The 26,755-nt window shown below is 36.9% G+C and overlaps 1 protein-coding gene across 1 annotated transcript; it reads right to left on the reverse strand.

Moving 5' to 3' along the window:
- Nucleotides 1-23,045: 23,045 nt before the first annotated feature.
- On the reverse strand, nucleotides 23,046-24,051 carry TAS2R38 (taste 2 receptor member 38). Its single transcript, XM_068550133.1, is given in 4 exon segments — nucleotides 23,046-23,188; nucleotides 23,191-23,309; nucleotides 23,311-23,492; nucleotides 23,494-24,051. Coding segments are annotated over 4 exon segments (1,002 nt in total).
- Nucleotides 24,052-26,755: the final 2,704 nt, after the last annotated feature.

Below are 26,755 nucleotides of genomic sequence, written 5' to 3' on the forward strand. Positions count from 1 at the left end.
GTCAGTTTCTGCTTTATAACAAAGTGAATCAGCTATACATATATATATATCCCCATATCTCCTCCCTCTTGCATCTCCCTCCCACCCTCCCTATCCCACCCCTCTAGGTGGTCACAAAGCACCAAGCTGATCTCCCTGTGCTATGCGGCTGCTTCCCACTAGCTATCTATTTTACATTTGCTAGTGTTTATAAGTCCATGCCACTCTCTCACTTCATTCCAGCTTACCATTCCCTCTCCCCACGTCCTCAAGTCCATTCTCTACGTCTGTGTCTTTATTCCTGTCCTGCCCCTAGGTTCTTCAGAACCATTTTTTTTTTTTAGATTCCATATATATGTGTTAACATACGGTATTTGTTTTTCTCTTTCTGACTTACTTCACTCTGTATGGCAGTCTCTAGATCCAGCCACGTCTCTACAAATGACCCAGTTTCGTTCCTTTTTATGGCTGAGTAATATTCCATTGTATATATGTACCACATCTTCTTTATCCATTCGTCTGTCGATGGGCATTTAGGTTGCTTCCATGACCTGGCTATTGTAAATAGTGCTGCAATGAACATTGGGGTGCATGTGTCTTTTTGAATTATGGTTTTCTCAGGGTATATGCCCAGTAGTGGGATTGCTGGGTCATATGGTAATTCTATTTTTAGTTTTTTAAGGAACCTCCATACTGTTCTCCATAGTGGCTCTATCAATTTACATTCCCACCAACAGTGCAAGAGGGTTCCCTTTTCTCCACACCCTCTCCAGCATTTGTTGTTTGTAAATTTTCTGATGATGCCCATTCTGACTGGTGTGAGGTGATACCTCATTGTAGTTTTGATTTGCATTTCTCTAATAATTAGTGATGTTGAGCAGCTTTTCATGTGCTTCTTGGCCATCTGTATATCTTCTTTGGAGAAATGTCTATTTAGGTCTTCTGCCCATTTTTTGATTGGGTTGTTTGTTTTTTTAATATTGAGCTGCATGAACTCTTTATATATTTTGGAGATTAATCCTTTGTCCGTTGATTCATTTGCAAATATTTTCTCCCATTCTGAGGGTTGTCTTTTCATTTTGTTTGTAGTTTCCTTTGCTTTGCAAAAGCTTGTAAGTTTCATTAGGTCCCATTTGTTTATTTTTGTTTTTATTTCCCTTTATCTAAGAGGTGGATCAAAAAGTATCTTGCTGTGATTTATGTCATAGAGTGTTCTGCCTTTGTTTTCCTCTAAGAGTTTTATAGTGTCTGGCCTTACATTTAGGTCTTTAATCCATTGTGAGTTTATTTTTGTGTATGGTGTTAGGGAGTGTTCTAATTTCATTCTTTTACATGTAGCTGTCCAGTTTTCCCAGCACCACTTATTGAAGAGGCTGTCTTTTCTCCATTGTATATTCTTGCCACCTTTATCAAAAATAAAGTGACCATATGTGCGTGGGTTTATCTCTGGGCTTTCTATCCTGTTCCATTGATCTGTATTTCTGTTTTTGTGCCAGTACCATACTGTCTTGATTACTGTAGCTTTGTAGTATAGTCTGAAGTCTGGGACCCTGATTCCTCCAGCTCTGTTTTTCTTTCTCAAGATTGCTTTGGCAATTTGGGGTCTTTTGTGTTTCCATACAAATTGAATATTTTTTGTTCTAGTTCTATGAAAAATGCCATTGGTAGTTTGATAGGAATTGCATTGAATCTGTAGATTGCTTTGGGTAGTATAGTCATTTCCACAATATTGATTCTTCCAATCCAAGAGCATGGTATATCTCTCCATCTGTTTGTATCATCTTTAATTTCTTTCATCAGTGTCTTATAGTTTTCTGCATACAGGTCTTTTGTCTCCTTAGGTAGGTTTATTCCTAGGTATTTTTTTCTTTTTGTTGCAGTGGTAAATGGGAGTGTTTCCTTAATTTCTCATCATTAGTGTAGAGGAATGCAAGAGATTTTTGTGCACTAATTTTGTATCCTGCTACTTTACCAAATTCGTTGATTAGCTCTAGTAGTTTTCTAGTAGCATCTTTAGGATTCTCTATGTATAGTATCATGTCATCTGCGAACAGTGACAGTTTTACTGCTTCTTTTCCTATTTGGATTCCTTTTATTTCTTTTTCTTCTCTGATTGCTGTGGCTAAAACTTCCAAAAGTATGTTGAATAATAGTGGTGAGAGTGGAAAACCTTGTCTTTTTCCTGATCTTAGTAGAAATGGTTTCAGTTTTTCACCATTGAGAACGATGTTGGCTGTGGGTTTGTCATATATGGCCTTTATTATGTTGAGGTAAGTTCCCTCTATGCCTACTTTCTGGAGTGTTTTTATCGTAAATGGGTGTTGAATTTTGTCAGCAGCTTTTTCTGCATCTATTGAGATGATCATATGGTTCTTCTCCTTCAATTTGTTAATATGGTTTATCACATTGATTGATGTGCGTATATTGAAGAATGCTTGCATTCCTGAGATAAACCTCACTTGATCATGGTATTTGATCCTTTTAATGTGCAGTTGGATTCTGTTTGCTCATATTTTGTTGAAGATTTTTGCATCTATGTTCATCAGTGATATTGTCCTATAGTTTTCTTTCTTTGTGACATCTTTGTCTGATTTTGGTTATCAGGGTGATGGTGGCCTTGTAGAATGAGTTTGGGAGTGTTCCTCCCTCTGCTATATTTTGGAAGAGTTTGAGAAGGATAGGTATTAGTTCTTCCCTAAATGTTTGATAGAATTCGCCTGTGAAGCCATCTGGTCCTGAGGTTTTGTTTGTTGGAAGAATTTTCATCACATTCTCAATTTCAGTGCTTGTGATTGGTCTGTTTATATTTTCTGTTTCTTCCTGGTTCAGTCTCAGAAGGTTGTGCTTTTCTAAGAATTTGTCCATTTCTTCCATGTTGTCATTTTATTGGCATATAGTTGCTTGTAGTAATCTCTCATCGTTTCTATTTCTGCAGTGTCAGTTGTTACTTCTCCTTTTTCATTTCTAATTCTGTTCATTTGAGTCTTCTCCCTTTTCTTCTTGATGAGTCTGGCTAATGGTTTATCAGTTTTGTTTATCTTCTCAAAGAAGCAGCTTTTAGTTTTATTGATCTTTGCTATTGCTTCCTTCATTTATTTTTCATTTATTTCTGATCTGATCTTTATGAGTTCTTTCCTTCTGCTAACTTTGGGGCTTTTTTGTTCTTCTTTCTCTAATTGCTTTAGGTGCAAGGTTAGGTTGTTTATTTGAGATGTTTCTTGTTTCTTGAGGTAGGATTGTATTGCTATAAACTTCCCTCTTAGAACTGCTTTTGCTGCATCCCATAGGTTTTGAGCCGTCGTGTTTTCATGGTCATTTGTTTCTAGTTATTTTTTGATTTCCTCTTTGATTTCTTCAGTGATCTCTTAGTTATTTAGTAGTTTATTGTTTAGCCTCCATGTGTTTGTATTTTTAATAGATTTTTTCCTGTAATTGATATCTCATCTCATAGCGTTGTGGTCGGAAAAGATACTTGATACAGTTTCAATTTTCTTAAATTTTCCAAGGCTTTATTTGTGACCCAAGATATGATCTATCCTGGAGAATGTTCCATGAGCACTTGAGAAGAAAGTGTATTCTGTTGTTTTTGGATGGAATGTCCTATAAATATCAATTAAGTCCATCTTGTTTAATGTGTCATTTAAAGCTGTGTTTCCTTATTTATTTTCATTTTGGATGATCTGTCCATTGGTGAAAGTGGGGTGTTAAAGTCCCCTACTATGATTGTGTTACTGTCGATTTCCCCTTGTATGGCTGTTTGCCTTATGTATTGAGGTGCTCCTATGTTGGGTGCATAAATATTTACAATTGTTATATCTTCTTCTTGGATTGATACCTTGATCACTATGTAGTGTCCTTCTTTGTCTCTTGTAATAGTCTTTGTTTTAAAGTGTATTTTGTCTGATATGAGAATTGCTACTCCAGCTTTCTTTTGATTTCCATTTGCATGGAATATCTTTTTCCATCCCCTCACTTTCAGTCTGTATGTGTCCCTAGGTCTGAAGTGGGTCTCTTGTCGAGAGCATATGTACAGGTCTTGTTTTTGTATCCATTCAGCCAGTCTATGTCTTTTGGTTGGAGCATTTAATCCATTTACATTTCAGGTAGTTATTGTTATGTATGTTCCTATTACCATTTTCTTAATTGTCTTGGGTTTGTTATTGTAGGTCTTTTCCTTCTCTTGTGTTTCCTGCCTAGAGAATTTCCTTTAACATTTGCTGTAGAGCTGGTTTGGTGGTGCTGAATTCTCTTAGCTTTTGCTTGTCTGTAAAGGTTTTAGTTTCTCCGTGGAATCTGAATGAGATCCTTGCTGGGTAGAGTAATCTTGGTTGTAAGTTTTTCCTTTTCATCACTTTAAATATGTCCTGCCACTCCCTTCTGGCTTGCAGAGTTTCTGCTGAATGATCAGCTATTAACCTTATGGGGATTCCATTGTATGTTATTTGTTGCTTTTCCCTTGCTGCTTTTAATATTTTTTCTTTGCATTTAATTTTTTTTAAAAAAATTAATTAATTAATTAATTTATTTATTTATTTTTGGCTGTGTTAGGTCTTCGTTTCTGTGGGAGGGCTTTCTCCAGTTGCAGCGAGTGGGGGCCACCCTTCATCGCGGTGCATGGGCCTCTCACTGTCATGGCCTCTCTTGTTGCGGAGCACAGTCTCCAGACGTGCAGGTTCAGCAGTTGTGGCCCACGGGCCTAGTTGCTCCGCGGCATGTGGGATCCTCCCAGACCAGGGCTCGAACCTGTGTCCCCTGCATCGGCAGGCAGATTCTCAACCACTGTGCCACCAGGGAAACCCTGCATTTAATTTTTGATAGTTTGATTAATAGGTGTCTTGGCGTGTTTCTCTTTGGATTTATCCTGTATGGGACTCTCTGTGCTTCCTGCACTTCATTGATTATTTCCTTTCCCATATTAGGGAAGTTAACAACTATAATCTCTTCAAGAATGTTTTCTCAGTCCCTTTTTTTTTCTCTTCTCCTCTGGGACCCCTATAATTCGAATGTTGGTGCATTGAATGTTGTCCCACAGGTCTCTGAGACTGTCCTAAATTCTTTTCATTCTTTCATCTTAATTCTGCTCTGCGTTAGTTATTTCCACTGTTTTATCTTCCAGGTCACTTATCCATTCTTTTGCCTCAGTTATTCTGCTATTGATTCCTTCTAGAGAATTTTAAATTTCATTTAGTGTGTTGTTCATCATTGTTTGTTTGCTCTTTAGTTTGTCTAGGTCCTTGTTAAACGTTTCTTGTTTTTTCTCCATTCTGTTTCTGAGATTTTGGATCATTTTTACTATCATTATTCTGAATTCTTTTTCAGGTAGACTGCCCATTTCCTCTTCATTTGTTTGGTCTGATGGGTTTTTACCTTGCTCCTTCATCTGCTGTGTATTTTTCTGTCTTCTCATTTTGCTTAACTTACTGTGTTTGGTGTCTCCTTTTTGCAGGCTGCAAGTTTGTAGTTCCTGTTGTTTTTGATGTCTGCCCCCAGTGGATAATGTTGGTTCAGTGGGTTGCGTAGGCTTCCTGGTGGAGGGGACTGGTGCTGTGTTCTGGTGGATGAGGCTGGATCTTGTCTTTCTGGTGGGCACGACCATGTCCAGTGGTGTGTTTTGGGGTGTCTCTGAACTTAGTGTGATTTTAGGCAGCCTCTCTGCTAATGGGTAAGGTTGTGTTCCTACCTTGCTAGTTGATTGGCATAGGGTGTCCAGCACTGTAGCTTGCTGGTCATTGAGTGGACCTGGGTCTTAGCATTGAGATGGAGATCTCTGGGAGAGCTTTTGCCATTTGATATTACATGGAGCCCAGAGGTCTCTGGTGGACCAGTGTCTTGAACTTGGCTCTCCCACCTTAGGGGCTCTGGCCTGACACCCGGCTAGAGCACCAAGACCCTGTCAGCCACACAGCTCAGAAGAAAAGGGACCATAAAGAAAGGAAAGAAGGAAGGAAGAAAATAAAGTTATTAAAATAAAAAATTTAAAAAAATTATTATAAATTAAAAAAATTAAAAAGTAATAAAAAAAGAAAGAAAGAAAGAAGAGAGCAACCAAACCAAAAAACAAATCCAGCAATGATAACAAGCACTAAAATGTATACTGAAAAAAAAAAAAAACAGACAGACAGAACCCTAGGACAAATGGTAAAAGCAAAGCTATACCAACAAAATCACGCAAAGAGACATACACATACACACTCACAAAAAGAGAAAAAGGAAAACAAACAAAAAAAATATATAAAAAAAAAAGGAAGTGAGCAACCAAATCAATAAACAAATCTACCAATGATAATAAACTCTAGATACTAAACTAAGATAAACATAAAACCAGAGACAAGTTAGATGCAGAAAGCAAACCCCAAGTCTACAGTTGCTCCCAAAGACCACCTCCTCAATTTGGGATGACTTGTTGTCTATTCAGGTATTCCACAGATGCAGGGTACATCAAGTTGATTTTGGAGATTTTATCTGCTGCTCCTGAGTCTGCTGGGCGAAATTTCCCTTTCTCTTCTTTGTTCGCACAGCTCCCAGGGTTCAGCTTTGGATTTGGACCTGCCTCTGCGTGTAGGTCGCCTGAGGGCGTCTGTTCTTCGCCCAGACAGGAGGGGGTTAAAGGAGCGGCTTATTAGGGGCCTCTGCTCACTCAGGCTGGTATGCACTAATAGAACCACCTCCCCTTTCCCAAGCACATATATATTCCTGTATACTGTCTCTTTTTTTTTTTTTTTTGATGTGGACCATTTTTTAAAAGTCTTTATTGAATTTGTTACAATATTGTTTTATGTTTTGGTTTTTTGGCTGTGAGGCATGTGGGATCCTAGCTCCCTGACCAGGGATCGAACCTGCACCCCCTGCATTGGAAGGTGAAGTCTCAACCACCAGACCGCCAGGGAAGTCCTATATTCCTGTATACTCTCTTTAACTAGATAATTCTGACTCATCCTTTGGGTCTCAGGTTAAATGTTACTTTTTTCAGGAAAATTTTCCTGCCAGTTCTCCTTCCCTGCCCCAGTTGGCTCTAGGTGCCCCTTATCTATGGTCTCATGATATGGTCTCATATTTTATCCTTGAGGGGAAAGTGCATGATAATGCATTGTTTGCTTTCCCTCCTAGATTCTATGAAATCATGAAAGTAGGGCTGAGTCTTTCTTCATCACTGCTGTAACTGCAGCTGATCCATAGTGCTTAGAACACTGCAGCATGACATCAGACTTCTAGGTTTGTTGGATTTTTGCAATTTATTCATTTGTAGGGTCCACAAAATATTCCTAATCAGTTAAAAATTTGTGTTGTATTCTTCATGTTAATTAACACATTTGCTATTGTAGTTTTCAGTAAGGAAACTTTAAGTGCTAGACCATTTCTGAAGATACTAATACCCGATTAGAAAGCTTCATATCTTAAATAACCACCCTGGAGTATGAATTATGACTCTAGTACGTCAGATGGTAGCTAACCACCCCCTAGTTTGTGATAGAGTTAATTTATATTCACAGACATATCACCACTACTGTGTTATTTTAATGTACATTACCACTCAGACAAGGTGACAATCCAGAATTCACAGAATGCACAGAATAAGCCTGCTTTGGGAGTAACTAGAAGGACCCCCTAGGAGAACTCTATGATATATACCCTAATCTGAAGAGTTAGGGCCTGGAGGTGAGGTGTGGCTCTGAAGCTTGGAGAGGGGATGCTTTAGAGCCTGTGGGAAGGCTGTCAGGTTCTAGCGCAGAGATCCTAGGGAGGTGCTCACGCTTGGCTTTCACGTTGTGCAGTGGCTCATTGAATAAATTAGAAGTCCTTCTGCTGAGGACAGTCATTCAATTGGGTAGGGAGGACATGACTTCATTTCTGTCAAGCTGCCACAGCACCAGGCAGAAGAAACACTATGTTCAGTGATCAGACTTCCTGCTCAGGTTGTCTGTAGCCTGGCAAAACAGAACCAGAGAAAATAAAATACTTCCCCCATCTTCCTTCATCAAATCTTACAATATTTAACCCTTCCAACATCTATCAGGTCCCATCACAACTTCAAATGTGGGGTAAAAGACTTGCTAACCTCCTACTTCAAAGTTTAATATATAGCAAAAAAAAAAAAAAATCAATGGATGTTTGAGAATATAATAACTTAAAATAAGATGAGCATTATGAAAAAAAAGATCCAATGCCTGTCTGTGAAATAAAGTCATTATAAGTCATAGGAAATGTTAGAAAACATCTCACTTATGTTTTCATTCAGAGTTTAGAGAACACTGATTTTATAAAAAGAATATGACCTAATATAATGAAATTAAAAAACAAATGCTTCAAGATTTAATTATTGATTAAAAAAAAATCAGTGGAGGGAAGAGGTCTGAATAGCAGATAAGATGCTCCAGAAAAAAATGAGAATATTTGAAGATATTACTAAAATATTAATTCAGAATTCATAGAAAAAAGGAAAAAAGAAATGTGATTAGAGGAGAGAGAAAGAGAGATGTGATGTCAGATCTAGCAGGTCATTTACATATGCTGTGGTTTGCAGAAGAGAAAACACGAAAACTTAATAAACAGCAGTAATAACCAAAGAAACTGTGGAAGAAAATGTAATTGAAAAGGCTGAAAGTCAGGCAAAATCAATGAAATTAGATTCAGACCTGCATAATTCTGGTGATTTGTTTTAATTTTAAAAAGTAGGTAAAATATATTCCAGAGGCTTCTAGGTAGAAAAACCTAAGAAGGAGGTAAAACACTATTCTTCAGATTTTTGTTCAAAAATTCTAAATCCCAGAAGACCATAAATTGATATCTAAAGTTCTGATGGAGAAACATTGTGATCTAGGAACTAATAATATAAGTCAAGTGCAATACAGAGTTTGACTTGTAACTGCTCATGGGCTGTGGCTGTTAGACCTCCACCCAGCCCCCACTCTCTCCATACTGGGAGCTCTCAGAGCCTCTCTGTGGTCTCCAGACTATAGGCCTAATGGATAGGAAGCTTAGTAAGATGAAAGAGTCTACCCTTCTCTCTAGTTTGGAGACTCAGCAACTTTCAGGAGGATTCTGCAGGGCTATGTGCACCAGTAGATAATAGGCCCACATTACATTCTGAGTTATTCAGCCTAAATAGCACCTTCTTAGGAGTTTATCTCATGGTTCTTTGTCTTAGTTCCTCATTTCTTTTCTGCTCAAACAGAAAAATACTCTCTCATATCCCATTAGGGAGAGGCTGCAAATTGGTAGCAGAGGTTACAAACTGGTGCCCCACAGATTGCAGCTATATTCTGTTTGATCTGTTAAACAGAAAGAAATTTGAATTAACATTTTGAAGCTTTGGAGATTTCAATAGCTATCCAGGTATCTAGAAGATCTGACACTGCTGAAAACACATTCCCTCCGGGCAGTAGTTGGTTGGAGCAGGGGTCAGGGCTCGCTCGGTCTGCCTCCAATCTCACCATCTCACTGGAAGGAATCCAGTTACTGTACAAGCTATTATCATGTTTACATAGCTATTTTTTTTTCCTGGAGTAGAGCAAGAGTTGTTTAAAGTCTATTGAAAGAGGGAAAACAAAAAGTAGAATGAAGAGTATATGCTTTCAGAAAAATGGGAGAGAACATCTTTCTTTGCAAAAAGTAAACAATATTTTATGTATTATTGAAAATGCAAAATGTGTCTTCACCAAAAAATAAAACTTAAATACAGTTATGAAACAAATTAAAGAACAGCTGCTCTATAGACAAGGCATATGATGAAAACTCAATTAACTGAAAGAACTAGATTTTCCATGATTAACTTCTGAATGAAAATAGAACATGTTTCCCAAAAGCTTTTGTGGAAAAGTGGCCATAAAATCCTTTACAGACAATGAATTTCTTAAAGATTGTCTACGAAGTGAAGGAGAAATTATATGACTTCAACAGAATCAAACATTCATGAATATATTATAGCCAGAAGTACTGTCGCTTAAAATATTGCCTGAGCACTTGCTGGAGAGGAATTAATCTGTGGTGTTTTATAATTGCAGCAGATGAAAGCAAGGGTATAAATAATAATTACAAGTAGCTAGCTATATTTACTTGTGGTATTGATTGAAAAGGTTATGCAACAAATGCATTTATTAAAATGGTACCCATGATATCTATAACTTCAAGAAATGATCTATGTCTGTATACTAAGAAAAGCTTTGATATTTTACTATAGAAAGTTCAAATTAGTAAGCGTGACTAGGGGGAAATTCTGTGATGGTAGGTGTTAAAGTCAGACTTATTACTGAATTTAAACCACTGTGGCAACATTTCACAATGGCAAAGAACTGAAACCTGCTCATTGCATCATTTGTCAAGAAACCCTCTGTGCTAAAATATTCATGGATGTGGTAATTAAAGCTGTGTACCAGACACGCTTGAAAGGTCTGGAACTACAGAAAAAACAGGGCTTTGTGTGAATTGGATTCACCACACCATAATCTGTTGTACTCCATGCATCTACTAAGCAACATTAGAAGTTAACAAAGGAACACATACACTGAGATTTAAAATATACCATATTTCACTGACTCTGAGAAACACATTTTTTTTCACATTATGACATCTCTGGATTTAGGATATATCATAGTTAATGATAAGAAAACATTGTTTAATTGACAGCTTTGAATTTTTCTTCTTTAGTTGTATGTAAAATAAGGGTGTATCTTACAATTGATGCTATTTTAGATTCTATGAAATATGATGGTAAGAAAATACTGTAAATTTAAGCCATTAAAGTTTTAAACTTTGATAAAATAGATAAATCACTACACAAATATAACTTATCAAAATGGACTTATGAGAAGAAAACTTGAAGTGTCTTTGCTAACAGATGGCCTTAAGATTTTGGAAATTGTAGAGCAAAACTGCAAGAAAATGTTTTTTAAACGTGGCAGTTTCTGTGTTAATGATTTCTGTGAAATCATTTTTTTTTTTTTTTTTGAAATCATTTTTGAGGAACACTATTCCTTGGCTTCTTGAATTGGCCAGATACACAATTATAAAGGTAAGACCTTCAGATTTTGTGGTGATGGCTGGTGTAAACAGCAAATTAACTGCAGTGGAGGTACATTAAGCCACAAATTTCATCATTTTGTTTGGTGATGGATATTGTGTGTAATTCTGCCAAAGTTAAACCTCAGAGATCTTTCCCCCTCCTTCTGAGTGAAGAAATACACCTTTCCTTTATACGTTTTTATAGTATTGTGGCTTATAAACCAGTGGTTTACAAGCTCAAATGCCTATAGGTACTTGACAATGAATATACTGAATGAAGTTAACCAAGCATAAGACAAACACTTGCCAGAACTATATGAAACTTTTTATTTTTACTCAGCTGAACACATAATACAAATGTATGATATTGGAGACAATATTTTAAATTCATTGAAAAAATACAAATTGAAAGTTAGAAACATTTAATTGTTACATGTCTTTGATTTGGAACTAAAAACTTATTTTCTTTTGTGGATTGCCATTTCAGGTTAATATTGTGCATTGAGATGTAAAGTACAGAATTTATCCTTGAATCCTTTTAATTAAGAGCCATATTTAACTGCATTCCGCTTCATAAATGGAAAATAGTTCTTTTTAAGTATAGGTTCTTCTAAATATGAATAGAACATTTGTCCAATAATTTTGAAATTGGAGAACATATATTGAAAATTAATTTTTTATAGGCTCAGAAATTTATTTCATGTCATCTGTTTCATTTCTGAAAACTAATTTTGGCATAGAAAGTGAACTAGATTATTTAGTGCTAAATAAATTCTCCCAAATCAGACTTTTTGTAGGACAGAGTGAATCTAATTATACAGCGGTGTGCCTCCATGTAAATGCCCCAGCAACAACATATTCAAAGTACTTAGATGACATGTAATGTCAAGTCTCTGATGCAGTATTTTAAAAACTATATCATGTAATATTTCAGGTGTACAGAAAAGGATAAAGAATAATATAATAAACACCCATCTCCTAATCCAAGAAATGAAACATTACAGTATAACTGAAACTCTTTGTACTACTCACCAGTCACATCCCCCTCTTCCATTCATGGGTTATGTATTATCATTGTGTCATAAATCTTTTGGCTGCAAGTGAAAAATTCAATTCAAACTAATTTAAGCAAAAGTGGTATGTGTTGGCTCATGACATATAATAAAGGGTTGTACAGTGAAACCAAAGCAGGCAAAGGATATAGCTGAACCTCTGGAACATCAAGAACCAAATAAAACTAGGTCTTGCCATATCTACCTCTTGTCTCTGCTCGTTTCCTCTTGTGATAGGAAATATGGCAGGAAGCGTAACCAGGAGAAGCTGCTGTATTTCATGTCTTACAAATTTTTCTTGGATCGAGTTAGAAAAATCCCAAAGGTAGACATTGGTGGGACTAGAAAAGACCCAGCAAATATAGTCAGGGGCAGGATCATGGTAAACATCCTAACTGGAGCGTGAGGAGCAGTTACCCCTAGGTGGATGTGGTTGTTCTCAGGAGAAAGAAGGTGCTGGGAAGGCACACACACACACACACGCACGCACACACACACACACGCACGCATGCACACACACACACACACACACACACACACACATCTGGCCTATTCCAACGATTCTTATTACTTCTTGCCCACTTACTGCTGCCAGAAATTTATGGCCTCCAACCTTGCCAACATTTTCCCTCTACCTTTATAACCCAATTAAAAATTTATATTTTCCAAACTAGCTGCTCTTCTGATGACCATATGTCTTTCTAGTTCTGTCCTCGAATCTGAATTTTAGTTCTTCATTTCCAAGGCTCTTCTGGTGTTTTCCAACTAGGTGACATGATGTCAGTCCAGTTGCAATAAGTTCCAAACCACATTTACCATCTTCCACAAACTCAATCCAACTTCCTTTTTCAACTTCTTTATTTTTGTTAGTCATTATATTATATTACAACACACTTACACACTGAAAGCCTCCTTGATTCTTCCTTCTCTGTTAAACACCACATCAAGACACTAGTTGATGATGTTTTTCGAAAGCTCTGTTATATCTATCTCCATTCCTACTACCCCCATCCTACTCTCAAATCTGTCACTGCAGTTGGAGTGCAAATAGCCCAAAACCCTCACCTCCTCCCCTTCAAATCAATATTAGAAAACACTATCAGGCAAAACTGTATAAAATCACTGCTATGATCATGTCTCTTCCCTATTTAAGGTTTTGTTATGACCATTAACATGAAGAAGCCTCAGCTCTTGAGCTTGGCTCTACAATCTGACCTTGACCTACCTGTACAGAACATACTATGCTTATTCTCACTTCTACCCCTTTGTTTATGTCATTTCACTTAAATTGTGATCTGAACTCTGGTCACACATTTTGTTTATGCCCAAAATTTTGACACTCAATTACACACAGCCTCTTGTCACCACTTAAATGTTCCCTATATGATGGTGTGTATTCCCCCAAGTAAATGAAAGATTCTACACTAAACAGAACATGTTTTATTATTCTTTGCATCACCCTTAGATCTTACATTGAAATTTCTAAGTTTATTCAATTGCAGCTCCCCTGCTATTCTGCATCTCTCCTTCTCTACCTTTTGCAAGGTATTTCTTGCAAAATGTGTGAGGATAATAAAGTTCAAGGGAGAAACACGTTGATAAATTTTTTATTGAGAACGCTTTAAGTATGGAGAGTATGCCCTGCAGGTCCTTTTCCCTAGGAGAAGAGAGTAGCACATTTCTGGACATGGTGCTTAGTGGTGGTCTAGGATCATAGGGGTGTGTGAGACTACTTTTGGGAAAGGTCTGACACTCCACTTATTAAATTAGGAGTTTGAGATTAACATATACACACTACTATATATAAAATAGATAACCAGCAAGCATCTACTGTATAGCACAGGGAACCATATTCAATATTCTGTAATAACCTATAAGGGAAAATAATCTGAAAAAGAATATATATATATTGAATATAATATATATATTCAATTATATATATATCACTTTGAATCACTTTGCTGTACACTGAAACTAACACAACATTGTAAATCAACTATATTTCATTAAAAAAATTTTTTTTAATTTTAAAGAGAGAAAAGAGAAAAAAATTTTTTTTGTTTGAGAGAGCAAAGAAAAAAAAAAGTTTCTTGAGGGCACTATCCAGAGGAGTCATATGGAGAAATATGGCTCGTAATTTCTCTAATGAAAAATATCAGCTTATAGACTGAACAAAATCAGCAAACTCCAGACAGATTTTATAAAAAGAAACTCACACCTAGGCACATAATGTCAAATTTCTGTAAACTAAATTAAGCATCTTAAAAACAGCTGTAGGAAACTAGCACATGTCTATTAATTCACTGCTCTGAGCCCTCAGCCATTCTCATAGTACCTGAATCAAAAAAAGAAAGCTACTGAGAGATCAAGTGGAATAAAAGCATCAGAAAAGACTTTCAGAGGGGCAAATTATGGCTTTACACTCAGCATCAACAGAGCAGTCTATCCTATATAAAAAAGAATATTGAAAAGCTTCTACACAGCAAAGGAAACAACACAATGAAAAGGCAACCTACCAACTGGGAGAAAATATTTGCAAACTATATATCTCATAAGGGGTTACTATCCTAAACGTTTAAGGAACACACACAACTCAATAGCAAAAAAACAATTCAGTTAAAAAATGGACAAAGGACTTGAATAGACATTGTTCCAAAGAAGACACACAAGTGTCCAAAAAGTATATGAACAGGTGCTCAAGATCACTAATCATTAGGGAAATTCAAGTCAAAACCACAATGAGATATCACCGCACACCTGTTAGAATGGCTGTTATCAAAACAAGAGATAACAAATGCTAATGAAGATGTGGAGAAAAAGATCCTTTGCACACTGTTGATGGGAATGCAAATTGGTGTAGCCACTATAGAAAACAGTATGGAGGTTCCTTGAAAAGTTAAAAATAGGACTACCATATGATCCAGCAATCCTGCTTCTGGGTATATATTCCGAAGGAAATGAAATCAGTATCTCAGAGAGAGGTGGTCACTTCTATGGTCATTGCAGCATTATTCACAACAACCAAGATTTGGAAACAACCTAAGATGAATGCATAAGAAAGATGGATGTGTGTATACACACACAGACACACACACACACACACACACACATATATATATATAATATGGAATATTATTCAGCTGTGAGAAAGAAGGAAATCTTGCCATTTGCCATTTGCAACAACATAGATGAACCTAAGGGACATTATATTACTAAATAAAATAAGCCAGATAGAGAAAAACAAGTACTATATGATCTCACTTATTTTGAAATCTAAAATCATCAAATTCATAGAAACAGAGAGTAGAATGGAGGTTGCCAGGGGATGGGGCATGGGGGAAATGAGGATATGGTGGTCAAAAGGTACAGATTCTCAGTTATAAGATGAATAAGTTCTTGGGATCTAATGTGTAGCGTGGTGACTATATTTAGCAATACTATATTGTATACTTTAAAGTTGTTATGAGAATAAAGATTTAGTGTTCTCACTGTAACTATAATAACAACAACAACAAAATGGTAATTATGTGAGTAAAGAATGTGTTAACTAATCTTATTGTAGTAAACATTTTGCAATATACATGTGAAATCAAATCGTTACATTGTACACTGTAAACTTACAGACATTATACATTAATTATACCTCAGTAAAGCTGGGGGAAAATGCAATGTATTGAAATATGTGGGGATGTGGCAAAATGTGTTTAGCAGGAAACTTAAAGCTTAAAGCTTTAAATGTTTATATTAGAACAGAAAAAAAGACTTAAAATCAATGATCTAATTCTCTAACTTAAGAAGCTATATCAGGAAGAGAAATTAAACCTAAAAAGTAGAGGAAGGAAATAATAAATAATAAAAAAATAGGTAGAAGAAAATAAAAGAAATAGAGGAAATAAACGAAACCAAAAGGTGATTTCTTGGAATTATCAATAAATTGATAAATCTCTACCTAGAGTGATGAATTAAAAAGAGATAACAAAAGTTATCTAAATTGGTAATGAAAGAGGGAATAGCAAAGCAGATACTATAGACATTAAGAAGATAATAAAGGGATATGATCAAATTTATGGCAATACATTTACAAACTTAGATGAAAGAGACAAATTCCTTTAAAAGCACAACTTACAAAAATAGACACAAGAAGAAATAGACAATCTTAATACTACTGTATCTATTAAATAAATTGTAATTATTATAATTAAAAAACTTTCCCTGAATAGGAAATTTCAGGCCCAAATGACTTCTCTGGTGAATGCTATCAAATATTTAAGGAGGGAATAATACCAATTTTACAAAATCTTAAAGAAAATAAAGACAGAGGAAACATTTCTCAATTTATGTTATGAGGCCAGAATAACCTTGATACCAAACTTAACAAAGATATTTAAAAGAAAAAAAGAAAAATAGAAGTTAGTATTTCTCATGGAAATAGATGCAAAGATTCTTTTTTTTTTTTTTTTGAAATTTACAAAAGCAGAGAAAATTTTTATTTATGTTTGAGGTCTGTAGTGCTTTTGGTATTGAATATTAAGAGCAGTAGCAGTTAAAACAATAACAATGAAGCAAAATAACAAAGTCAAGGAGGAAAATGGAGACTTCAATACCCTTCTCCATGCCCCTCTAAGAGATATGGAACTTTTGCTGAATAGAAGCCAGAAAGCCATTTCTGGGTTAAAAAGAAATTACTGCAGAGCTTTATGAGGTGCAGGGTTAGGACAATATTCTAGGTCTCTAGTTAGTACTGTATTTTTCACATTTCAGGCCTATACACAAAGAATGTAGTATTTTTAGAGACAGAAGTGAATATAATTTGGACCGTTAATACCCTCAATGAAATATAGAATCTCTAGACCAACAGGTGCGTTTCATTTCAAAAATAGTATTATAGTTTTCCTCTAGAAAAAAAAGAGACTATTACTCAGTTGAAATATAATAATCAATTTCAACTTTTCCAGGAGTATATTTCCCCACACAAAGAGAAATGACCCAACAGGAAAGCAGGAAAATTTGGGAAAAATAATGTGATAAATGACAACTAAATACTAGAAATTTAACTAAATGTTTTACACATCAACCAGATCTTCAGACTAAAGTCTAAGTGAAATAGTAAGGTCAGAGAAATATTCTTCCAGTCATCATTTGAAGATAAAACTAGATCTAGGGAAATCCACTCATACAAATTCTAACACCAGACTCAAGTGGACCTCACGTTTAAAAGAATGAGGAAGTGGAAAACAAAACAAAGAAATACAAAAAAAAAAAAAAAAAAGTACCCCATAGGAACTATTAAAATATTCTTTAACATAAAGCAGGCAAACAGCTACTGAGGCACTCATACTTCTCTTCAGAAATCACTGATGTAATATATCATGTCAACACAACAGAGGATACAGTCATATTTAACTCAATCATTGCTGAAAGGATATGTGTTAAAAATAACTCTTATTCTTTATAAAATATTTTAGAAAACTAGAAATATCAGTGATTCTTTTTAAGTTCAAGGTGGCACATGAGAAATTTGATAAAATATCTCCCCTCTACACAAAACCCATTAAAATGATATATACATATTTTTTTAATGCACAAATTTTTAGCCACACTCAAAAACAAGTAAGAGAAAGTTTCATGAACCAGAATTGGAGAAGCATTTCTAAAAGAGTAAAACAAACTCAAAACCACCACAGAGTCTGCTGCTTTACTATCATGAAGCGGGAACTAGGGCTGTGTTTCTTGTAAACAAATTCTGATATGTCTCTGCCCAGCAGACAAATCTAAAGCTAAGCCATCTTCAAGGTTAGTATCTACACAATTGTGAAGCCACTATACTAGGAGAAATTCCTGCCACAGAGTGTGGAAAGAATTCCTGTACAAACAGCTAAGAATGACAAAACTGCTAAGTAACACCAACATCTTTACAGAAACACAGATAAACTCAACCACCAAAAGAACATATAACCTAGGAATTAAAGGTCATAATGCAGCCTAAAAAGGATTTTAAAGTAATATTTAATATTCTCAAAGAGCCAAAGGAGGTAACTTCTTCCAAAAACTAGCTTCAAAGAGTTAGAACCAAACATTATGATAAAGAACAGGTGCTTATGAAGAAGAACAAAATAAAAATTCTATTAATTAAAAAAATGTATTTTAATTTAAAAAAAACAAAGGAATTAAAAAATGTGCTAGAAAACGGAGCTGAGAAACTTCCCTGAACATGTCCCAAAATACTGAAAATATTAAAGAAAAGTCAAAGACAAGAATAGGTCCAGAATCTAAATATTCAGCTAAAAGAAGTTGCAGAAGGAAAAAAGAGAGAGAATAGAGGGGAGATAATATTAAAGAAATATGACCAAGAATTTTCCAAAAGTGAAGAAAACATGACTCCTAAGATTAAAGGTTTCTCTAGCTACCAAGCAAGATTAAAAAACAAACAGAAGAACAAAACACCCATAACTAGAAATAACAAAATGAAACTTAAGAAAATAATGGAAAGAAATTCACTTCTGAGGAGAAACTTTATATAGAAAAGAAAAATAAACTACAAAGGAATGAGAAATAGAATAACATTAGTAATACTGTTTTTGAGAAGATAAAGTAGTAATATCTTCATATAATTAAGATAAAATAAACTTGAATGTAGAATTCTATACTCAGCTAACCTATTTTAGCGGGGCAAACAATTTTAGACATAGAGGATTCATAAAGTTTATAACCCACAGATTCTCTTTGAAAGGGCAAGTAACAAATATAGTCTACCAAGAATAAAAGTTAATAGTACATACTAAGATAGATGCAAAGATTCTTAACAATATGTTAGCAAGTCAAATAGAGCAACATATAAAAATAATACATTATGACTAATTGGGACTTATCCCAGGAATGCAAGACTGATTTAACATGCAAAATTTTTTCAGTATAAATCACTGTGTTCAAAATAGAGGAGAGAAACCATTCACTCGTTTCAATAAATTCAACCTCCATTGATAAAAATTCTTAGCATACTAGCAATAAAAATGGTCTTTCTTAATCTGATAAAGGAGATCTATAAGAGATCTACAGCTGATATTATACTCAATGATGAAATAATGTTTTCTTTGTAAGATCAGGAATGAGGCAGGATGTATACTCACATTATTTCTAATCAAGATTGTACTGATGGTTCCAGCCAGTGAAATAAGTTAAATAAAGGCCATAAAGATTGAGAAGGGAGATATAAGTTCTCTTATTTGCTGATGGCATGATTGTTTCAGTATGAAATTTCAAAGAACCTACAAAAAGCTATTGGCACTATTAAATTCATTTAGGAAAGTGACAAGATACATGGTTAATGTACAAAAAATTTTATAAACTAGCAGCAAATAATTGAAATATGAAGATTTAAATACCCCATTTAACATTACTATATGTAACATTATAAAATATTAAATACCTAGGTATAATTTTATCAAAAGACATGCAAGACCTCTACACTAAAAACTATAAAATATTGCTGAGAGAAATTATAGACAAATAAATGAAGAGCTATATCCTGTTCATAGATTTTTAGACTAAATATTTTTTTCCATTGTAGTTTATTACAAGATATTGAATATAGTTCCCTGAGCTATACTGTAGGGCCTTGTTGTTTATCTGTTTTATATGTAGTAGTTTGTATTTGCTAATCCCAAACTCCTAATTTATCCCTCCCTGCCCCCTTTCCCCTTTGGTAACCATAACTTTGTTTTCTATGTCTGTGAGTCTGTTCTGCTTTGTAAATAAGTTCATTTGTATCATTTTTTAAGATTCCACATTTAAGTGATATCATACGATGTTTGTCTTTCCTTTCTGATTTACTTCACTTAGTATGATAATCTCTAGGTCAGTCCATCTTGCTGGAAATGGATTCTTTCTTATGGCTGATTAATATTCCATTATGTTTATATATATACCACATCTTATTTATCCATTCGTCTGTCAATGGACATTTAGGTTGCTTCCATGTCTTGCCTATTGTAAATAGTGCTGCTGTGAACATTGGGGTTCGTGTATCTTTTTGAATTAGAGTTTTCGTCTTTTCTGGATATATGTCTGGGAGTGGGATTGCTGGATCATATGGTAACTCTATTTTTAGTTTTTTACAGGCTGAATATTTTTTAAATATATATATATATATATTTTAAGAACATACACACACACACATGCTGCAGATCAGTAAACTTCTACAAAGAAATAATAAAAAGACAACTGAATATTAAAAAGGGGGCTAACAAGTCAAATAGTAGCTTTATAATAGAAGATGTTCAAATGGCCATGGACCACATGAAAAGGTGCTCCAGATTACTAGTTGTCAGGGAAATGCAAATTAAAACCACGAGATTGAGATACCATTCACCTCCACTAGAATGGCCCAAATTTAAAAAGACTGACAATACCAAATGTTGGTGAAAATGTAGAACAACTCTCCTACATTGTTGATGGGAGCGTGAAATGCTAGAGTCGCTCTAGAAAACTCCTTAGCAGTTTCTTGTAAAGCTAAATGTACATCAACTTTATGACACAGTAATTCCACTCAGTATTTATCTAAGAGAAATGAAAGCTGTGGCTACAAGAAGATGAATTCAAGAATGTTTATTCATAACAGTTCCAAACCGTAAACAATGCAAATGGTCATCAAAAGTGGATAAACAAGTTATGACTCACATACTATTAAGGGTGAATCTCAAAGGCATTATGTTGAGTTAAAGTAGCAAAACGAGTCTACACCACATAATTCCGTACAAGAACAGGCAAAACTAATCTATGGGAAGGAATGATCTATGGAAAGAAAGAACCTATGGAAAGAAATTAGTACAGTGGTTGCCCATGGTGGGTGGAGATTTACTGGAAGAGGAATACTGGAACTTTCTGTGCTGATGGAAATATTGTATATCATATTTGGGGTGTTGGTTACATGAAAAAAATATATATATATATATTCATACTTATCCAGCCTCACCAAGTTGTACGTTTAACGTCTGTGTATTTTGCTGTGTATAAATTTTGCCTAAAAATGAAAAAAATCTGTAAACAAATATTGAACTCTAGTTAATTTTGCCTTTTGCAGTGTTATAGCAATTCTGAAACCACTTTCTCTGTATTCTAGCTGTAAGCAAATGGGCAAATATATTGAGTATAACTGGAGGATATTTCTCATGGTTAGAGAAGGGAGTTACAAATATATAAAAGAGGAAGACTAAAGTGAACCCTATATGTTTGGATTGTAATTGGGGGCAGAGAGGAGAGAGAAATGGGGCAAAATGTAAAAAATGAGTAAATGTGGATAAAGGGTATACGGAAATTCTTGCAACTTTAAGTATGAAATTACATCAAAATATAATGTTAAATAAAAATAAAGCTGTGGAGAGCAGTAAGATGTAATGGAGACCTGTCCAGAGAGAGTTTGTGAAAAAAGAGAGAAAGAAGAATAAGAAAGGATGTCCTTTAAGGTTTTCTTTCATATTCCTCCAAGTACTTTAGGGAAAGGTGGAATTAAAAGGTCACAATACAGTTCAGTCAGAGGGTCACATGATCCAGCTCAAGAAAAAGAGCATCTGGAACAGTGGTTCTCAATATTGGTTGCAACCTGGAATCACTCAGGGATCTTTAAAAAAGTGACGCCTGGGTTCAACCTCCAGAGATTTGATTTAATCAGCCTAGTATGTGGCCTGGGCATTGAGATTTTAAAAGCTCCCCGGGCAATTTTAGTGTGCAGCCAAGAGTGGGGACCACTGTCTTTGAGGAAATCCTAGGACAACTTTGGTGTCCACCAAGGAAAGGAAACCAGATGAAGGCACAAATTTTGCAGCCATTGGAGGTGGCAAAAAGGATAATTTGGGAAAACTGAGAGGAGGGATTGGAGTTATCAAGAACAGGTCCTGGGAGGAGGAAGCAGTACTCAGCAGCACCCACAGCCAGCAGAACCAGGAGCCACTGTGGTCATGGGCTGTGCTTTGAAGCCCATAAAGATCTATGTCTGGTATACCTTTCTCTCTGCTGAGCCATTTAGGATGTGATTTGAGGAAAGCCTTCCCGGCTAGGTTCCTGTGCAGGCAGGCAGAGAATGCCGGTCTCCACAAATAGGCCTTTTAGCGAGGCTATTTTGGCAGGTTCCCCAACTAGACTGACCGGTGCTTGGTACCAGGCAAAGCACTGTCCTCATGAGCAAGTGGAGTACAGCCAGGAGACACACAGAGGCTTTGACATCCAGGGCACCCACTGAGCAAGTATCTACCTCTCTTTTTCTCCCACTCTAAAGCAGGTGAATGTACATTTCTGAATCAGTGCATTTTCAGACAAAATGACCCATCCTCTGGTTCCTGTAGGCGTTTTAATGTAGTACCTCTTGAAGCTGAAGTGATGACATCATTGTTCTTCCAAGTTTGTCTTTTCATATCTTATGTTTCCATGAATATTGTGGAGCTTGAGGAGGATAATATAATTGCCATAGTAGTGAATGTGTTCAAATATTATATGCTAGCACCTATTTTTTTAAAAAAATATTTATTTATTTGGCTGTGCCAGATCTTAGTTGCGGCATGCGGGATCTAGTTCCCTGACCAGGGATCGAATCCAGGGCCCCTGCATTGGGAGCGCGGAGCCTTAACCACTGGACCACTGGGGAAGTCCCACTAGCACTCATGTTAAGAAATAGCAGTCATGTGAAAAACCAACCATGCTATCTTGGAATTTAGATATCATTTCATAACAGGGGATTTCTCATGGTTTGGCTTATACCAAGCACTAGTAAGCTATAGTATACAAAGAATTTACACTGAGTACTTCACTTCTATATTTTGTTCATTTTATCTAGACAACCAATGTCATTCTACTTGCCTAGGCCATGTGTAGAGCTTTAATTATTTTTTTCTACTATGGGTGGGATCATGGATGTAAAGTAGAGAGACTTGGAGTTATACCTTAGAAAAGAAATTGGAATAGGTTTCTGAAGGCTTTATGAACAATCAGAGGCATAGTTATGAAGAGCCCGTTTCATGTCCACTCTCAACATAGATCTGGCATCCTGGGATCTGCCTTGCGGTCCGCCCTTACCTTTAGGCTGCTCTGAGCCCAGAGAAGAATGGTCTCCACAGCTCCCTTCAGCTTGGCATTGCCTGAGATCAGGATGACTGTGTGCCCCGAGGGGAGGCTGCCAGTATCTCTGCACAGACCACGACCCCGATCTTGTTGTGCCACAGCATCAGCAAAGGCACCGAGATGAAGGCAGCGCAGAAGGACACCACATACAGGCAGAAGAAAGAGACGAGACCTGAGTGCTTTGATATGGGCCTCCAGGCTGGGGTCCCGAGACTCTCTGGTTTTAGCCCTCCTTGTCCTCATGTGCCTCCCCAGGGAGACAGTCAGCACCCCAGAAGAGACCAGAAAAAGGAAGAAAGAGGGGATGGACCCCAGGCTGCAGAAGAGGAAGGAATGAAAGAAATTGAGTTTTCTCAATTTCTCAATTGAGTTCTGTATTGTTATTCATGAGTAGCATGGTTGCAACTGAGAAGTGAGATCTACTGAAAAAGTCCCACAAATAGAGAACAATGCAGACACAGGAGCTAAAAATAGCACCCAGGAGCATCTGGGGGATCTTCCTGGAGATCCAGCTTGCCAAGCGGAGGAGGAAGGTGTGAAAGAAATGGACAGTCTTGGAGCAGTAGAGGAGACTAAGGCAAGTGGTGAGCCAGAGGCCAGCTTGATTTACGAGCATCCAGAGCATGAGGATGGTCTGGTAGCAGAGGCTCAGCGGGTCTTTTATCCACTGGAAGTGAGTAAGCTGGATGGCATCCAGAAAGAGCAGCCCGTGCAGGAAAAGCCAGGTGAGGCTGAGATTCAGCAGGACAAGATCACAGTTGCTCAGTGGCCACCTCCTCACCACGACCCAAAAAGTCATCAAGAAAATGAAGGCATTGACCAGGATCCCTACTGCAAACTCCAGGACTGAAAAGAACAGAAATGCATTCCTGACTTCATAGGGCACAGTTACGATGGCAGTCAGAGTCACCATGATGTCTCCTCTTACTTGGCTAATCTAAGACTCAAATACCGCCCAGCAGAGAAGGGTAAGTGTACATTCTGAGCCACGACCTTTCCTTCACAAGACATCCAGCTCTTGCTCTAGAGCTATCCCAGAGTGAGTGCATGAAGAGTTCTGACAGTAAACTTAGAGGGATATTGTTGCTTTAGAATATCTCTTGGATACACACAAAGGCTCATCATAAGAGTAGAAGAATGATGGTTCTATCTCTTGGGTGATGCAGAAGCTTTGAATAAACCCGGGTGTTTCTGTAACAACAGCCTTCCCAGAGGACCATGGCCTGGCATCAGGGATGCAAATAAGACAAGGTCTTGATTTCCCAAGCCCAGTTTTGCATGCCCATCTGGACCCACATGAGTGGAGAGGAGAGCAGGATTTGCTTATGGGTTTTAAGGAAACTGGCAGCAGACAGAGCATATATTCTCTGTGAACTAAGGTTTGAGATGGTACCTCTTTCCATTTGCATGCCTTCTATCTCCCCTGAGGGTGACTGATCATAGACTATGTTTTTAATATGGACAAGTGCATGGTTCCTCCCCTGTATGACTAGTATGACTGCCATTGCCAAAGATTTCATTCAACCATCATTATTATGCCAGGTACTGTGCTTGGCAAGAGGAGTATTAACATGAACAAGGCCAGCGTCTTGCTCTGAAGGGGTAGGGGGTGGGTATCTGGCCTGGATCATTGCCGAAGCCTTACAACTGCTCTGTCTGCTTCCCATACCCCCTCCCATACCCCACTTCCTACAAAGCAGCAATAGTGATCCTGTTTACATATAACTAAGATCATGTCTTGGCTCTGTTCAAACCTTTCAGGGCCCCCCATCTCCTTCACTGTATCAGCCAAGTTTTCACAGTGGCCTAGAGGTCCTGCGTACATAATCAGGGCCTCTGTCCCTTCTCAGATGTCCTCCTCTGAAGCGTGCTCTGTGTTGAGAGTGTGGGCTCTAGAACCAAGCTCTTTCAGGTCAAGGCCTAGCTCTGCTGCTTCCTCTCTGTGAGAACTTGGCAAGTGATTGAACCCTCTTCGCTCATCTCATATGGAATAGAGATGATGAACAAAATAATACCTACCTCAGAGGGTTGGGAGGATGGCCCGAATTGACACATGTAACGTGACTGGGATTGTGCTTGGCACATGACGTCCAATCAATAAATGCTAGTTATAGAACTATCATACGATCCAGTAGTTCCTCTTCTGGGTATATATCCAAAGGGAATGCAAAAGGATATCAAAGATATGTCCTCATTCCCATGTTCATTGCAGCATTATTCACAATAGCCAAGATATGGCAACAACCCAAGGGTCCATTAATGGATGAATGGATACGGTGGAATATTATTCAAGCATGAGAAAAAGGGAATCCTGTGATTTGCGACAACACGGATGGACCATGAGGACATTGTGCGAAGTGAAATAAGCCGGACAGAGAAAGACAAATAGTGCATGGTATCACTTATACTGTATGTGGAATATGAGAAAAAGAGTCAAACATAGAAACAAAGAGTAAAACAGTGATTGCCAGTGGTTGGCAGGTGGGAGAAATAAGGAGAGGTTGGTAAAAGGGTATAAATAAAGTCTGAGGATCCAGTGTATAACATACAATGTATAACACTGAATTGTATAAATAAAATTTGCTTAGAGAGTAAAACTTAAATGTTCTCACCAAATATATATAGATTTCACATGTAAGTGAAAACATACAATATTTGTTGTTCTCTGACTTATTTCGCTAAGCAGAATACTCTCCAGGTCCATCTATGTTGTTGCAAATGGCAAAATTTCATTCTTTTTTATGGCTGAGTAGTATTTTACTATATATATATATATTTATATATATATATAAATATATATATATATATATATATATATATATATATATATATATATATATATATATATATATATATATATATATATATATATACACACACCACATCTTCTTTATCCATTCATGTGTTGATGGGCACTTAGGTTGCTTTCATATCTTGGCTATTGTAAGAAAGTATGTACATTTCTGAGAACAAAGTGAGCTTCCTGTTTGAACATCACTGAGCTGAGATTCCTCAGTCCCTGCAACCTCACTTGCTCTCACCTGCTTAATTATCTAGATGCAAAGCAAAGGCATGGAGGGGGAGAGACAGCAGGGAAGTCCCATGAGGCCTTGAGAAAGTAAGCCAAGACAACAGGAATTGTGAAGAAATGGCAGTTTATATGTGAAAGAGTGTATTCCTCAGGGAGAGAGATCATTTTAATTTAGACAGGAAAGTACGGCTAAACGACTTGAGATAACAGAGATAACTGAAAGAAACAATTTAACATTAATGGGACAGACAACTGACAGGAAACAGATGACTGGGATGGTGTTGTTCTGAAGTAGGGCCATGGTGACGATGAGGATATGGCCCCCAGGAAGGAACCAGGGTGGGAAGGAGCCCTGTGCTCTGATGGGTGAGACGAGGCCAGTGCTGCCTTGTAGCAGGGGGTGAGACTGGAGGGGCCGGGCTCCTGACCAAGACTGTTTCTTTCACTTCTGTGAGAATTATAATATAAAGTGATCCATGATTGGCTTCTTCTCGTCTGGCACCTGCCCCCATTCCTACTTAGGGACTGGCTTCAGTTCTTACCCTGTGGGTAGGCAGTTACGGAGGTGATCTCGTGTGGCCTTGGC

This window comes from Eschrichtius robustus, chromosome 8 (assembly GCF_028021215.1).
Source record: "Eschrichtius robustus isolate mEscRob2 chromosome 8, mEscRob2.pri, whole genome shotgun sequence".
In the NCBI taxonomy this organism is placed as follows: Eukaryota; Metazoa; Chordata; class Mammalia; order Artiodactyla; family Eschrichtiidae; genus Eschrichtius; species Eschrichtius robustus.